The sequence below is a fragment of the Diadema antillarum genome, unplaced genomic scaffold, assembly GCF_040938485.1.
Source record: "Diadema antillarum isolate AM-2024a unplaced genomic scaffold, OU_Dant_1.0 scf00000172, whole genome shotgun sequence".
Classification (NCBI taxonomy): domain Eukaryota; kingdom Metazoa; phylum Echinodermata; class Echinoidea; order Diadematoida; family Diadematidae; genus Diadema; species Diadema antillarum.
Window position 1 is genome coordinate 202,058 of NW_027271061.1, and position 16,964 is coordinate 219,021.

At 38.0% G+C, this 16,964-nt stretch overlaps 1 protein-coding gene across 1 annotated transcript; it reads right to left on the reverse strand.

Annotated features, from left to right (window-relative positions):
• Positions 1-2,355: 2,355 nt before the first annotated feature.
• On the reverse strand, positions 2,356-13,878 carry LOC139722818 (anaphase-promoting complex subunit 15-like). Its single transcript, XM_071634112.1, has 4 exons — positions 13,749-13,878; positions 9,396-9,455; positions 4,229-4,342; positions 2,356-2,409 (listed from the first exon to the last, which is right to left on the reverse strand). Exons 1-4 carry the CDS (start codon positions 13,866-13,868, stop codon positions 2,356-2,358), a joined length of 348 nt encoding a protein of 115 aa, XP_071490213.1. The 5' UTR covers positions 13,869-13,878.
• Positions 13,879-16,964: the final 3,086 nt, after the last annotated feature.

Sequence of the window (16,964 nt, forward strand, 5' to 3'; positions counted from 1 at the left end):
TTCATACTCGGTTTCATGGCTAAAGTGGAAGAGAAAGTGTTTGTAACAAGCCCTTAAAGGGACACAGTCCTCACGAAATTTAAAAAGATATGTTGTTGTTGGTACCTCCAATGAACTACTTTCATCAAAAACAAACTTTCAAATTACCAAATAAGCTCGTACATTTCGGTTAAAAAAGTGTGACTCTGCAAATGAGCAAGTCTTGGCGGAGAGTCATACGTCATCGATGCACAACTCTTTCCAGCGGTGTTCTGCTCGTCATCCCTAGTTATTTATATATACATGTTTACTATTTATCTTTATATTAATTGTATATACAGTGTATAAATAAGCTTGAAATATTTTGTTTGAAATAATAAAACCACATATTGTCACATTTTATGAAAAAATCAGATATGATCATTTTGAACACTTAAATTGGTTTTCTGAGGCACGGCTGTCAACTTGAGAGTAGGGCATCAATGACGTTGCACCATTTGGCAGGCTCTTACACGATCGCTTGCAGGAATTATTTTTTAAAAATCGCGTACGGAGACAATTTTTGATGTCCACGCGTATAAATTGGTGAAAGGTTATATTTTTTACTCTTCTTAATTATCAGTACAGTGAAAATCTCAGAACTGCTTCCCTTTAATTTAGAATAGACTAAACATATCCTGACACACTCAAAATCTTTTAAATGGGCAATTCTACAGAGCATATCATTTGCAAAGATCAGTCATCCAAGATATCATCGGTGTAATGTGCTGTATTTCCATCCAAAAATTATCCATATAGAAGTCTTGCTGACAATGACTTGTCTGATGAAAAAATATATGAATATGACTAAGGCTGGTTTTTTCACCAGAACACCAATATTACAGAACATGTCACTGACTTGATGTTTGGCACTCACAAAGATATGAAAACCATGCAAAATGCTTCAATTTTAATAACTGGATATCATTCTTTTTTTATCTTCATTTTCAAAACTTGTTTACAGCTGCACACACAAGTTAAAAGCAATATGGAATGATGTCCCACCACAGACATGGAGGCATCCGCATGGAAGGGAAAACAACAAAGATATAAAAAATAACAATTTGTCGACCAATTATGAAATCTGATCAAAAAGAAAATATATATTTTGCCACCAGAGATTTGCCACATCTAATTCCTCATACAGCTAAACAGGTGGTGTAACTTTGGTTTCTATCTATTCATCATGGTTTCTGTTTAAATTTCCATGCTCTGAATAACAATGAGAGCAAATGAATTCTATACTAAGCATATCACTGTTAGTTTGAATATACTGATCCTAATGAGATATTACCCCATAACAATATTCAGGCATCTGGTAGCTGTTCTATGCATCAAATCACCCAGCAACATTAACCACACTTCCCTGAACTTGTTTGTCACACACTGTGCATAAGATAATGAAGTTGGATACTTACTACAAACGGTGGCCAAGTAGGCCACATGCATCTCCGCACACTCTCTTCAAAGTTTTGGAAACAACTTCTATCACATTCATACAGCATCCCGCTACTTTGTCAGTGTCGTTTGACATGAAAACATCACATACTATTATCAACAAATGCAAACTGAATGAGTATGGAGCATCAAACAGGTGTCATAATCGAACAAGCATACTGTAAATGGGGATATTTTTGAAGGAGTAATTTTTTGCCCTCTGTCGGATAAGATGAGTTTTGCGTGCCTTTAATTCCGTTGAATCAAGACACAAACTACTGGAACATATAGCGAGCAGAAATATTCATGTGCTGTTATTTTCACTCTAGTTTCTGGTTGCGCGAAATGCATGAAAATTTCAACACCACAAAAAAATTCCACTTTTACAGTATCTCGACAGATATGACCTGCTATTCCCACAGGTACCTTAGCTTGTATCATGATGTGACTAGCTGTTAAAGTGACTACAGCTACAAATACCATGACACCCCAACTGGAACTGCGGGTCCCATAATGGTGACGACACAGTAGCAAAAGAAAACGACACAACTGTTTCCCCATCGGCATGCTCACATCGTCTGCTCAGAACCACTGAAGAAAATGGTTCTTGTGAGGCATCTCTTTGGAAGCAAAATGACAAGACCATGAAGCATACCCAACACCTTAGCTCTTGCTTAATGATGGCAACGGTCAATGGAATGCATTCAGCAGAATCCTCTTGCATATACAATATATGTCAGTCTCTTTCAAACCAAGACTATCAACCAAGACAATCAGCTCATGGTTTGATGAGGCAAACACACCTCCACTGGATGACTGTGTCGCCCTCTATAGGCCTCTGGGTTAATGACGCCCGTCGCACGGTTTCAGCCTCTGTTGCGATTTCAACCTCAAACATGATCATTCTTGCAGACCGACCCATATATCTTCCTCATTATTCATGTCCATCTCCACCTAAGAATGAAACAAAAACCAAAATGTATATCACAAATTTAACTCAAGTAACAACAATAACAACAAAATGCAAAGAAGTTTAATATTTTGTGTGAAAGAACATTTCAAGTGGTCCCCACAATTAGTCATTGTCCTATTTTGACTATCATTTTCCATGCAACCTATCACAATAGCATTTGAAAAGTTATCTATCTACCCATCATTTAATTAGCAAGAATTATCTCTGTGCTCTACAATATAGCAGTAACAGAAAGTTCAATGATTTGCAATTGAGTACTCAGCATGCCAACTTAATTAATTTTGGACAAAACTATGCAGTTTCTTTTGACAAAAGACTCTGGAAATTAAAACTATGTTGAAATTACTTCCGGGAAAAAAAAATACACCATGTCAAGTAGATATGTCATGTAATGTTATCTGTTCTGTACCCTGCTTAAACAAGAATCACTTGAAAGTATAAACTGTAGTTGATTCTGTACGAGGTCAAACAATTTCATCACTAGAAATACAATATATTCATAAACTTGTATGTTTCATATCCGAATGATTCCTATCTAGAGAAATATCTAAGTGGGTGGTCCACCAACAATTTCTATTTCTGCCTCACAATATGTTGCATTTATACACATAAAGAATAGCTCTCTTATTCTTTGGTTTCAATATCATCCATTCTTTTAGAAAAATGTAATATGAATTACCAGATATTTGAACAAAATTATCTTCTTTAGCTCAAGATATTCACATGCAAGTCATGTGAAATCTGACCATCATTTCTGCCATGTAAAACAGTTTTATTATCAGCTCAGCAATGCCTTGTAAAGAGACACAGTCAAATACATTGTACTTCCGAATGAGTTTTCTACAGACTACATGACCCCTGTGCATCTGTTTGACCTTCTTAATTCTTATTCCATGACAGTTACCACAGTCAACTTGACGATTATTCTGTCAATTTCTTGTGTGGATAGGTACATGGACCACTTCACTGGATTAGCATCCTGCTCTTTGCAGAGACTCCAACCCAAAGCACCTTCTGATCTGGAGATTATCCCGCCTGAAATCCCTAGCAAACGGGAGACTTCAACTTGATGTGTGCGAAGCGCGAAGTTCCTAGGGTTCTAGATGCTCTCTTGTGCTATCTAAGGCTTATTTTTTCAACATACGATAGAAATATGTAAGAAATCCTTTCCAACGGGAGACAAAGGGCCAGGGCGGGAGAAATTAAATCTCAAACGGGAGAACGGGAGATTTTGGAGAAATGGGTTTTCGGCGGGAGATCTCCCGTCGAAAACGGGAGAGTTGGAGTCTCTGTCTTTGTGATGAATGATAGAACTAGGTTCTCTTAAATACGTGAGATAACATGGCTAACTCACACACGGGACCTCCACTTCATGTCTTATTCGAGGGACAGAGTGTTTTGCCTCTACTAAGGGGGATGACATGATTACACACAAAATTGATCAGCTAGCCCTGGGTCTGGGGTTCAAAATGCTCAAGTCACATCAAGTCACACATCATGGCAGGGGTTATACACCATATATTTAGCAAGTCTAATTTTTTCGTTAATCAGGGCTGCCCGACAATTTTGCGAGTGCTTAAATTTGCGATCGTGAGGTACATTAACGACTGAAGACATGTATGTGCGTGTCACATTCATATCAAGATCAGAGTAAAGAATTGAATCAAACCAAATATCCAGAGTAAAGAATGCACTGTTGACTTTGCATAAAGCACCCAACTTGCACAATTTGTGAAAATAAAACCTCGCAAAATATACTGCGTAGGTATGTATTTTAGAGCAGGAAGAGAGGTGTCTGACCTCCTCTGGCGACTCTTGGTCATAGTCATTCATCTCCTCCGCCTCGGGATCCTCAGCCTCCTCGGACTCCTCTTCAGATTCGATGTCCCCCTCCTCATCCTCCTCATCATACGTCTGAGAAAATAAAAACAAAAAACAAAGTCAGGAAATAAAACAACACTCAAGGTAATAACCGGAGGGCCAAACCCCAAAAAGTCGCTTACTTAACGAGTGAGTTGCACTCTCTCTACAAACTAAGTAGACCATGGTTATTTTCAAGATTTTATTGTAACAAACAACATTCCACTGGTCTACCTCAAAAAATTTGTTGCGAAAGCCTCCAAATCCAAGATGGCGTCCAAGATGGCCACCATATTTACTGAATTTGTTATTTGAAAGATAAAATTTGATTGAAACATCAGACTTCAACAAATTTGATGTCATATGAAAGAGAATAAAATTTTCTACAAGTTGATACCATTTTTGTGGGTTATTGTGATAACTGGATTGAGATTTTAAGGAAAAAACACTCATTTTTTGATATTTTTCTGAAAAAAGGAAAATCATGAAAATGCTTGATTCAGCATAAATCACAGAAAAACTGAAGGATTATCTTGAAACGTTTCAAGAATTTTGTTTGACATATAATTAATATTTGGAGAAAATTAGGGGTCAGTACCATTTTCGGTTCAGGAGTTATAATGTCTCAAACTTGAAAACTCACTATGTAAAAATGGCCACTTTAGTTGTGACAAGACCTTGTTGGTCGTAAAAAAAGCCTGCGCGCGCCAAGACTACTACACGCACCACTGGCACTGGCGCTCGTAGCAGTGCCAGTGGTGCGTATAGTAGTCTTGGCAAACGCAGACTTTTTTTGACAAACAAGGGTTTGTGCCTGCAAACTAACTTTTCATACCAAGTGGTAGCTCAGGTGACGCTGATTGCTAATGTTTCAAAGTAGATTGTTCTGAAGCAGATGAGATGAAGCAAAAAATATCTTTCAAATAGAGGTAGAAGCTTGAAACAATAACCTTGCTACAGAAAGTTTAAAACAAAATTTGGATCAATCACTCAAAAAATTCAAAATTGCAGGCCATCAAAGCTGACATAGTGTATTGCGCTAAAGTAAATGTATCATTTCGATTTTGATACAATTTTGTCTGTCTTGCTGTCTATTTATATGGTTTTTATATATTCTGAACATATTAATGGTATTTCAAACCATCTTAGGTTTTTATGGAGACATTTTTCAGAATGCACCATGAATATTTCTCTAAAAAGTAAAAAAAATAAAATAAAAAATGTTTATGAAAACCATGCAGAAATTAACGTCTTTCCCGTAATATAATCAATATTTCGAGAAAATTAGGGGTCAGTATTGTATTTGCTTCAGGAGTTATAATGTCTAAAACTTGAAATCAAATTTTACATAATATATATTTGCACGCATCTGTTCCCAAAGACGTCACAGAGGGTCAAATCCAAGATCGTGCTTACTTTTCGAGTTCCACTCTCTCTATAAAAAAGACCATACATAATATTAAGTATACTAAGCAATGTTCCGTAAGTACACCTCAGTAGATTTGTTGCAAAAACCTCCAAAGTACAGATGCGGTTCAATAGGGCCGCCATTTTTATTGAATTTAACATTTCAAACATAAAATTTGATAGAGACACTGGATTGCAACAAATTTGATGTCGTATGAAGGAGAGCAAAACTTCCTAAAAGTTGATACCACTTCAGCTGTGTATTGTGATAAATTGGGGGGGGGGGGGTGTTGTTTGCTTCTCTTTTTTTTTGGGGGGGGGGAATACATATTTTTATATTGTTTTGAAAAAAATGTAAAAATGCATGATTTAATATTTATCAAAGAAGAACTGAAGAATTGTTTTGAAACCTACGATTGAGATTGAGATTTACTGAGATTGAGACATAATTCATATTTCTGGAATTATAGGCAATATCATACACTGTTGACAAGTTAACATCTAAAACTTGAAAAAATATATTTATGCATTATAAATTTTGCATACAATCTGTATACATGGTCACATGTAATATTGTTATGGTCTAGTGACTTGCAAGTACCTGCAACTAACTTTTCATGCCAAGTGGTAGGTGACGCTGGTCGCTATTACTGTAGCATTTCATCATAGTAGATTGTTCTGAGGCAGATAAGATTGAACAGAAAGTATTTTCCAAAAAGAGATAGGAGCTTGGAATTTGGCACAAATTTTGCCAATGTGTAATATTTAGCGATAAAAATAGTATCCACACAACATTCAAGATGGCGGTAATTAATCGAGGTTGTCGTTCAAGGCATTATTTACCATTAGTGCACATAAAACAAAAACCTAGCTTTACTTAATTCCTAAAACTAGTTCTAAACTGTGAGTTAGGGATAGAACAACTAATGTACAAACTTAAATCAGTATGATTAATGCTAAATATTGTTAGATATACTAAATAGATCTGATAAGAATGTCTTTTTATATACTAAATTGTTAACAGTTATCATGGTCATGGTTTCTTGAAAGGAAATGGTGTTATCTCCGTATGTTTTAGGCTTTATTATAATTTTTTTACATGGTAGAATGTTTTGTGATACAACTAACCTGCACATATAAATCGAATGTGATATCTCTCCCAATGGTAAACAATACCTTTAGTGTGTTGCGTGAAAGTTAAATCTCAACTTATAACTTACAATTTGATATATTTTGTTCAATCTTCTTATATTGCTGTCTATTACATGTTTCTATACATCCGAACGATATTATACTAGTGTAAACCATATTGAGGGTCTTTTTTTTTTGGGGGGGGGGGGGGGGTGGAGCTCATTCCAGTGTTTGGGTAAGGCCCAATCTTTGATAAAAAAGAAATGTTTCTGTATCAAAGATATGCTTTTTTACTTGTATGTTACTCTGCTGTTGTAGAAACGTGAATGATGATGGTATAATATGTGTAATAATGACAGTCTGATCCGCAGATGTCCTTGAAAGCCCTTCTGATCCGAACCCCCCCCCCCAAAAAAAAAAAAAATATGACATGGCGGCAATTTCTCAACTTTGTTCTTAAATGAGTTGTGCGAAATTACTTTTTCAGTATATTGTTCGAATAAAATTGTCCAAATTGATTATTCGTGCTGTATATTCACATAAAATAAGCATGCTGAAACTGTATTTACTGTTATCATATTTTTCTTACATTGTTTTTAGGCTGATTTCATGTGGGTTATAGTGTCACAATTGATCTGAACTTATGCCATTGGTAGATGCTTTCCCATAATATAGATATCAGGATCACTCGAGAGTGAAATGTTCATTTTCATTCATTTTAGAGTGACCTCGGGGATCACTCGAAGAGTGACGAGTGATCCCTATAAAAGGCAGGGCTCGACACTAACGGTGGTCCGGTGGCCCAGGGCCACCACAAACCGTTACGCACGTCGGGCCACCAAAATGTCAGAAATGAAGAATTTGGTGGCCTGATCGGGCCACCAAAAAAAGGTCGGATATTTGCCTTTGGGCCACCAAAAATAAAAGTTAGCGTGGGGCCCTGCCTAAGGTCACTCTAAAATGAGTGAAAATGAACATTTTCACTCAAAAGTCACTCCACTTTCACCCTAAATTCACCGTTTTCTGTTATTCACTCCTCACATCCATAGTAAAAACTTCCACTCGATTTGTTTTTTCTTTTTCAGAGAGTAGAATATCACTGTTAAAAATGTGTCCATAAAAACCTAAGACGGTTTAAGATAGCGCAACAGACAAAATTGTATCAAAATCGAAATAATACATTTAACTACTACCTCTATTTGAATTTTTTTTTTTTGTGGCTTCATCTCAACTGCTTCAGAACAATCTACTTTGAAACAATAGCAATCAGCGTCACCTGAGCTACCACTTGGTATGAAAAGTTAGTTTGCAGGCACAAACCCTTGTTTGTCAAAAAAAGTCTGCGTTTGCCAAGACTACTACACGCACCACTGGCACTGCTACGAGCGCCAGTGCCAGTGGTGCGTGTAGTAGTCTTGGCGCGCGCAGGCTTTTTTTTTACGACCAACAAGGTCTTGTCACAACTAAAGTGGCCATTTTTACATAGTGAGTTTTCAAGTTTGAGACATTATAACTCCTGAACCGAAAATGGTACTGACCCCTAATTTTCTCCAAATATTAATTATATGTCAAACAAAATTCTTGAAACGTTTCAAGATAATTCTTCATTCTTTCTCTGATTTATGCGAAATCAAGCATTTTCATGATTTTCCTTTTTTCAGAAAAATATCAAAAAATGAGTGTTTTTTCCTTAAAATCTCAATCCAGTTATCACAATAACCCACAAAAATGGTATCAACTTGTAGAAAATTTTATTCTCTTTCATATGACATCAAATTTGTTGAAGTCTGATATTTCAATCAAATTTTATCTTTCAAACAACAAATTCAGTAAATATGGCGGCCATCTTGGACGCCATCTTGGATTTGGAGGCTTTCGCAACAAATTTTTTGAGGTAGACCAGTGGAATGTTGTTTGTTACAATAAAACCTTGAAAATAAGCATGGTCTACTTAGTTTGTAGAGAGAGTGCAACTCGACCTCTGTTTTTAGCGTTTGGCCCCCCGGTTATAAGTTCTGAAGTTTGACAAGGGCACACATTTTGAAAATAATCATTTTTTTGCTCTTTTTGCTCAAAATCACTATTTATTGTGGATGATATTAGGCCAGTTTTGTCACATGTTTTGCTTGTTTCAACTTCTCAGGGATGCCGTTAGAATGAAAAAGAAGGTCTGAAAAGTGAAATGCAAATTTACCTGCAGCTACTTCATAAATGAAAGAGCCTGAACTTTTACACTACCATTACCTAAATTCAGGCTTTTGCCTGAAAACTGCCATCCCCAATTTCTGCATTCTACACTAGAATTGACTGGGCTTGTATTATGTCTTGCTTTTAAAAGCTTGGCTAAATTTGAGTTTGTTTTCATTTTATGTGGCTACTAAGGGAACGTTTTCAAGTTCTTTTCAAATATTGAGCAAATTGAATCAAACAATATGGCATACATTCATAAGACATTATATCAATATTATTGGCTACAACTACAGCTGTAGGACCAACATATTACACAGTTGTGATTAATACTGATATTTGGTATAAAAAGTTGTCTGGAAATCACAATTTTCGACTTCACCTCAGATGCTGTTTTTCCGATGGGAATCATATCCTGGTCTTTTTCTACGATGCTCTGCAGCTGTAAAAGGATTTGGGAGAAAGGTCACAATTAGTAAATTCACTGTGATGGAGCAATCTCTCAGTTTGACAAGCATTTCATTCAGACATGGATTGTAAGACTAACTTCTTTTAACATTTATTCTTAGCTACATTCATTGTTTCGCAACTCAAACAAAACCTTTTTTTTTTTGGTAAACATTGACAACTGTTCATAAAAAAAGACAATCTACATGTAAACAAGATAATCTTGTATCACCTCACAAGGGAAAGCATATTTACGATTCAGACTACCCTCATAAGCATTGAAGAAAATGACTAATAAACTCTTCAATACAAACTGGGACAATCCGGTCCATAACTGAGGGGGTGGCTCAGGGTGTTCTGCAGAACCCCCTCCCCCCCAACCCCCCGTTTTCCAGCAGCAATAAAATATAATTATTCATGAATGAAAACAAAATTGCCTAAAAAAGGGGGGAATATGAAAGGGGGCTTGTAATGGCACCAGAAAATTCCGTTGAAGCGTTTTTTTTTTGTTTTTTGTTTTTTGTTTTTTAAGCTTGTCAGCCGATGAAACCCCACAAGTGGCAAGAAAAAGAAAAATGAGCAGGGGAGCCTCTTCCCCCCCCCCCCCTACCGTCAGCTGATGAAAACCCAAAACTAAGTACCTTACCGGATATCATAAACTTGAACTTAAAAGATCCACTTTTTCCAACGCCAATTCTAATTCTGAACCCTCCTATAAAATCCTAGTTCCTCCGGGCCTGCCAATTATCCTCAATCAATAGTATCATTTTTTTTCTACTTTTTAGTTTCCAAGATTCAATGTTTATTTGATGAAAATTGGCCTTTTTGGATATATCCAAAAAAGCGATCCTAAAAATGGCCTAAACAGGGGTCGCACTTCACTATTTTTTAACTAGCCAGGCGGACTACTTAGAATCAATTTTGACACTGAAGCAATATTTTGGCTAGCCAGACAGACTAGTTACTTCAGAATTTTATGATTTTTAGCTAGTCCAACATGATTTTGGGTGGCCAATGGCCAGCGGTCCATCGCCAATTTCGAACCCTGCTAAATAGTAATAAAACTGACAGGGCACAAATTTTATTAAAGTTTAGGTCTTAGGATCTCTTTCGTTTTTTTATGTCTAACAAATTAAATGTTAGAACCTAAATCTTACCTTTTCTTTGCCAAATAAATTTTAAATTTTGAACTGTTGTAGTTTTGATGATTCCCCTTGGCTTGCTTAGATTTAGAATGTAAGTTAGGCCTAATAGATAACTTTAACATTAGGCCCTAATACAGTACCGTAGTTATGGGTAAACTCGGCCTAGCGGGTAAAGTCGGACCCAATCGCGCGCAGTATGGAGGTGTATCCCATTACCGAACGATTTTTATTTAATTTCTCCAAACGGGCAACATTATGCTTCAATTCAGCTAAAAACCTCCTAGTGGATAATTGAAATTCTGATAAATTTAGCTGTAACAGTATTACTTGAAAACTAAGCCACCCACAAAACAAAATCCATATTTCAAATTACCCTTCCACAAAAACCATCTCTTTTTACCGACGCAAATCGTATTATATTTACCGAACGTGCGCCCTCTGTATGGGGAAATTTAGGCATTGTATTTTCGGTCAATGTTATTAACACAGAATAACAAACATCGACATTTCAGCGATTATTACTAAAATTTGAGGTTAATTTGTACTGTACTTAACGTTTTTTGCTGCAGTTTTGCAATTTTCTGCACTGGCTTCCCTTGTGAGACAACAGCGCGTACGTATTGCAATGGATGCGCGCATATACAAGTTGTTTTATGGGCTGACATTGAAAACGTACGCGTTTGGTAATAGGATACTGTTCGGTAATAGGATACCTGCCTATACAAGCAGTTATACTGCGTGCGCTGGGGGCCGACTTTACCCGCTAGGCCGAGTTTACCTATAGTATGACTATGGTAAATCTTAATAATTTAGAATTAATTTATTAAATTTAGATAAAGTAACTGTGTCAGTAAGCGGCCGTGCAGCCGTTCGCGGCAGGTACAACATACACGGTAATATACCGCTAAACACAGCATTGCACTGTTCCATGCACACTACACATATACTAACACACTAGCAATCGACAAAAACCAACCGATAAAAAGGGCACGATCTCTGACGAAAGTGAAATTTTCTCACCTAAATGGCAACATATCGCATCCAAAATAAAATTTTCGGTACTTCTTAACATAACAATTAAGAAATTTAAATGGTCCAAGAAACTTGATTTTTTGTCGTTTTCCCGATGCTCATGGATTTTGAAAACATATCCTCACATAAAATAGAACTTTCGCGAGCCGATGTGGGCCGCCATTTTTGTTCGGAAAGTGGATGTTACCATCGAAAAAATTCAGAAAAACACGAGAAAGACATCAACAACACCGTCAGAATTGTGATCTTGTTTGCGGCCAATGCATGTGCGCCCGCTATTTTCACGTGCTTTCGCAATGGGAATTGGCGCTTACGCAATGTTCGCGAGACATGTGAAGGCGTTCAGCTAAAAATCGCGGAGCATGCGCGTATTGCATAGGGATTGTACATCGTGCCGCAGTCAGAAATACTACGTCGCATATCGCCCTTATCGGCGAAAATTGTGCCGGGTTTTGCCCTGGTAAATCATGAAAACTGCGTTGGTCAACGGTAAATTTCTTTTATGAAAACAATTGTGTTAATGAATAATCTTGTCTATGATATATGAAACGGTTGAAAATAATTTGCCTGATTTGTTTACAAGTTGGAAAAACCCTTAACAATGCTTAAACTGCCGCAAACGGGATATTTTACTCTATGCTCTTTATTAACTCTTAACGTGCCATGGTCGCCGAACGGCGACCTTAGTCCTGACGTGCCATGGTCGCCTAAGAAGAGCGAGAAAAGCATTGATCATTTAAGTTTTTCTGGTACCGTAATGTGTTACACCAAGAAACTGCCAATGATATGTAGTGGTAGCTGATTAGCATAGCCATTGTTTCCACTAAAAATGTGAGCATGCTTACATTAGAAAATTTTGAGTAATTACACGATTTTTCAGCTAGATGTATTTTTTTCGTGTCGGGAAAATCCGCAGCGAGCGCACCCTCTGCGAGATGTGTATGGATCAAAAGTCTCATTGGTAAACCACACGTGTGTATGCTAATGATTCTGCGTGTATTGTCTATGCGGTTCCAGTCGCATTGTTCCGCTTGGATGCTGTCCTGCGGGAAGCTCTTTTGATTTTGTCCCTCAAAGAGGGTCGTCGGTCAAGTCTTTCATCCTTTTGTTTTGGTGAACGTCACTAATCGTCCCCACGCTAGCATAGGAATTGCGCGCGGACAAAGACCTGCCGATTTCAATAGAGTACCCCCCCCCCCCCCACCCCCCGCTCGTGGGCCGCTTAGACAAAAGAAGGATTAGTAGGCTCTTTCTTCTCAAGTGGACAAAAGACACTCTTCCAGGGCCCGGGACAATCACTTTAGTTTCAAATACAGGATTTGGGACTAAAGGACTCAGATTTGGGAATGAATTACTGAGGCAGAAAGAGAAATTGCTATGAAAAAATAAACTGCTAGTATCTTTGGAATCATACAATTCTAGAACGCAATTTTGTTATCATTTGAAAGAGGAGATGTTGCTCTAAAACTTTCTCACAGAGTCAAGGGAGTGTTCTATTGAAGAAAAAACATGACTGACTCCTTTTTTCCATACTACACAAAAATTTCTAATAATTTTTTTGATGTAGGGCCTATCAATTATTTCTGCAATATTTCAGGTTCAGATAGATATTATGCCAAACTGACTACATGACACGAAAGAACAAACATTTCTTGATATATGTTGTGTAGAACTCAATTCAAAACAGTCAATAGTTTCAGAGATATGGCGGTTTTAAATTTCATTGTCAGTGCAGTATCGAAACGTTCTGGCGTTAGGAAAAAACCTCTGGCACGTTAGGGGTTTTGGGCCTGGCACATTAAGAGTTAAGACTTTAATTAAGATTTCATAGAGTGGGTTCTAAATATCTCACAAACCGTTACAAGAAAAGTCCTCACCTCAACCAGTAGAATTTCTACTGTACAGTCCCTTTAAGAATTAAATCTAACGTTAGATGTAAATTTATAATCTAACTGTTGTTAGGCAATTGAATTGTGCAAACGGCCATATATTTATTACCCTTGTTCTTACATCGTTTTCCACACGTGGGACTAGCCTAAACGATCAAATCTACTAACATTTCATTTCAAACGATATCAAACATATTTTATTATTTGAATGAATACACGAACCCAGCTCTGATGCTTCCTCTCCTCTTCTGCTAGCTCTGCTTCGTCTTCAAATGGCTTCTCCACGTCAAACCAGAGAGGGTTTGAGAGCCTTGGTAATAGAGATGGAAAAATTGACGCCATTTTTGTTTTATGCGACTGCTTCCAACTCACCGGTGCGATTGTGTACAAACGTATTAAAGTGCGCAATGATTACGCATAACAAATGAAAACCGTATGCGCCCACAGCACACAAAACGCCCAAGGAACAAACGGATGACGCATGAGACGTACATCGAGCGTCAGAGAACCTCTATAAATGCTTACTTCATCTACTGCCTCTAACTATTGTTGGTAAATCAGCTTCCATCAATATGCCAAAGGAATCGAATGCCAAGACCCCCTGGCCAGTAGCGATGGCAAACCGGCTGTGAGTTTCGCGATATGTAGATGTCTAACATGTTCATATGAAGTCGAGAGTTCAGTTCGTTTGTTCGTACGTTATACTCGGTCTATGTTGGGCCTATGTAAACTGCTATAGCTATCGTACAGTACTGTACATCATGTACTAACTTGTTACGGAAGTACGGTACAAGTATTTTATGGTTGCAAATTTCGTTATTTTTACTATCAATTCAACTTCAGTCGCACTCAACACTTGATATATTTGCAATTATTTTTTGTAAATAGTTCAAACAAACGTTACGACAGCACTGAACAGTAAATTGCTGAGGAATTATGCACGTGAAATGCGCAGTGAAAACTGTCTGAACGGGTCGCGAACGGGTCGCGAACGGGTCATGGAGGCCGCCATTTTTGAAGCGTCATATTGGAAAGTATCGTGAAGTTCGAGATTTAGGTATACCGGTAGTATCTTTGACCGTGAGTTCAGTACTTACGTTGATCGATCAGTGAACACGTTCGATCATCATTCTGTACGACAAAACACTAAACTATGAAAAAAAATAAAAATAATAATTTAGAGTGACGTAGGCCTAGGCCTGTTAGAACCTACATGCAAATTTAATGGGAATTTCTTCGATCTTGCGTAAATTTGGTGTTGAAAAAAATAAAAACATTGAAGACTTGACATCTAACTGGTTAGAAGTTTTCAGCATTCTGCTGAATACGCAGTGGGGTCAGGATGAACTGGACGCGGGAGTGAGTGGAATGGGACACATAAGGTGTCATCACTTTGGGCCCCCACACTTTTTTCAACCCGGAAGTACGTAAGAGGCACTAAAATGGGATGGGAGAGAATGAGCTGAGGACCTTTTATTTTTTATTTTTTTTAATTTTTTTTTTTTTTTGCTTGTTAGCTCATGAAACCCGGAAGTGGGCCCCCACACTTTTGAAAACAGTGCGCCGGCCCTGTATGGTACCGGTAACTTCTCTTGCAACAGCTCTTGGAAAGTTTGCGGAATTATTTTTTCGAACATGACTTTTTTCTTTTCTTTTTTAGTTTCGTTTTGCATTCAGTGTGAAATGCTTTCTGAATTCATCGTATAGCTTTAGCAGGCAGTTAACATGATGTGGGCCTTGAGTTCCAATAATTTAGCTAAAAATAAGTTGTTATATGTTAGCCGCCATTCTGATATATTTAATACACTGTATAACTGGGACAGCATCATTGTTCCACTTCTCCCTGTATTTAATTAAAGTTATGATGAAATTAACCTATCAATTTTTTTTTTTTTTTTTAATCTGGATGCTTTTAATGCAACTGTCTCTAATGGACTGTAATGGATAGTGTCTATCACATTTTGAAATGAAACTCGTGTGTATAGATATTCAAACACACACACATAAAATGGGTCTAGGGCCAACGCACACACACACACACACACACACACACCCACACACATGGTATACTTGTGATAATAGGGTCCTATAGGACTACATCCAGCCTATTCAAGTTACTGTTTGTCCCACTTCACCCCAACCAATGTCCCACCTCTCCCAGGGGGTGTCCCACTTTGCCCCGATCAGTAGCCTTTTCTTCTTCTTTTTTAGATCAATAATACCACAAATATTAGACTTTTAGGAATGCAGAGCTACCAAGTCTCACGCATTCTGAGTGAGACTCAAGCATTTAGGGGTCATCTCACGATCTCACGCACGACACCCATTTTTCTCACGCATCGGGCAAAGTCTGCAATTTGGGCCCATAATAAGGAGCATATACCTCAAAGGATTAAAGTGATAGCTACAATTGAAGGTATATTTTCCTTTTGTCTTTCAAAATAAGTAAAAATAGTCACTTAAGTATGCACCTGATCGCACCATTAAGAGCTAAAAATTGAAAAAGGTCCTTACCGTGGGAGGCCACGGTGGTGTGGGGGGGGGGGACCCCTCCCACACCCTCACTTGCGCGCACATTCGCTCGCCGAGATGCCGAGTCATGAAAATCTCACTCATAAAAATTTTTTGAACTTGGCATCCCTGGGAATGTGAAGTAACTAACCCATCATGTGGCCTAGCATCAGTAGTCTGGGTCCGAGACATTAGAGCCCCATTCTAAATATCAGAAAAGTTATAGGAGAAAATTAATCAATCACAATTTTTGTCCCACTTCTCCCCACTCTCCCCCACACTAGCTTGTATATAGCCTAGGACCTTTAGGATCCTATTCATTTGCAAAATTGGCAATATATTGCACTTGCTGCTCAAATACCGTGTATTACTCCATCACTGATTAGTCAATCAAGGAAATCAGTCCAAGTAAGCCTTCTGTCACACTATAAATGTATGCGTAACAGATGAGCTCATTTGCATAAATTTGCCACTACTTCACAAAAAACACACGCAAAAAAAAAGATTGTCTGACATCACAGAGCAGATCATAAGCTTCAAAAGGGCATGGTGCCTCAGGATAGGATCCTACTTCACTTGAATTTAAATAATTCCTCTAGCTTCACTGCCCAGGGGTCGGAGGGCAACTATAAGCGCCTATAAGTCCGGCAATGAAAAAGGTGTCTCCTTGGTTCCATTCCTTGACAGGGACGACTATTACGTGGCAAGTGTTGCTTCTCATGGCGATGATGAAGGTGATGACATGGAGGGCTACATCGAGGGTGATGCAGTCGAGTCTCAAGCCAGTGAACTCTCGGCCCGTGGCAGCAAGAGAAGAAGCAAGAAGCATTATCAGCTGGCGGACGAAGATGAAGAGGCTGCAGTGATTGAATGGGTGCAGTCCGTTCCCATGCTGTGGAACCGGAAGGATAAAGAATTCAAGAACAA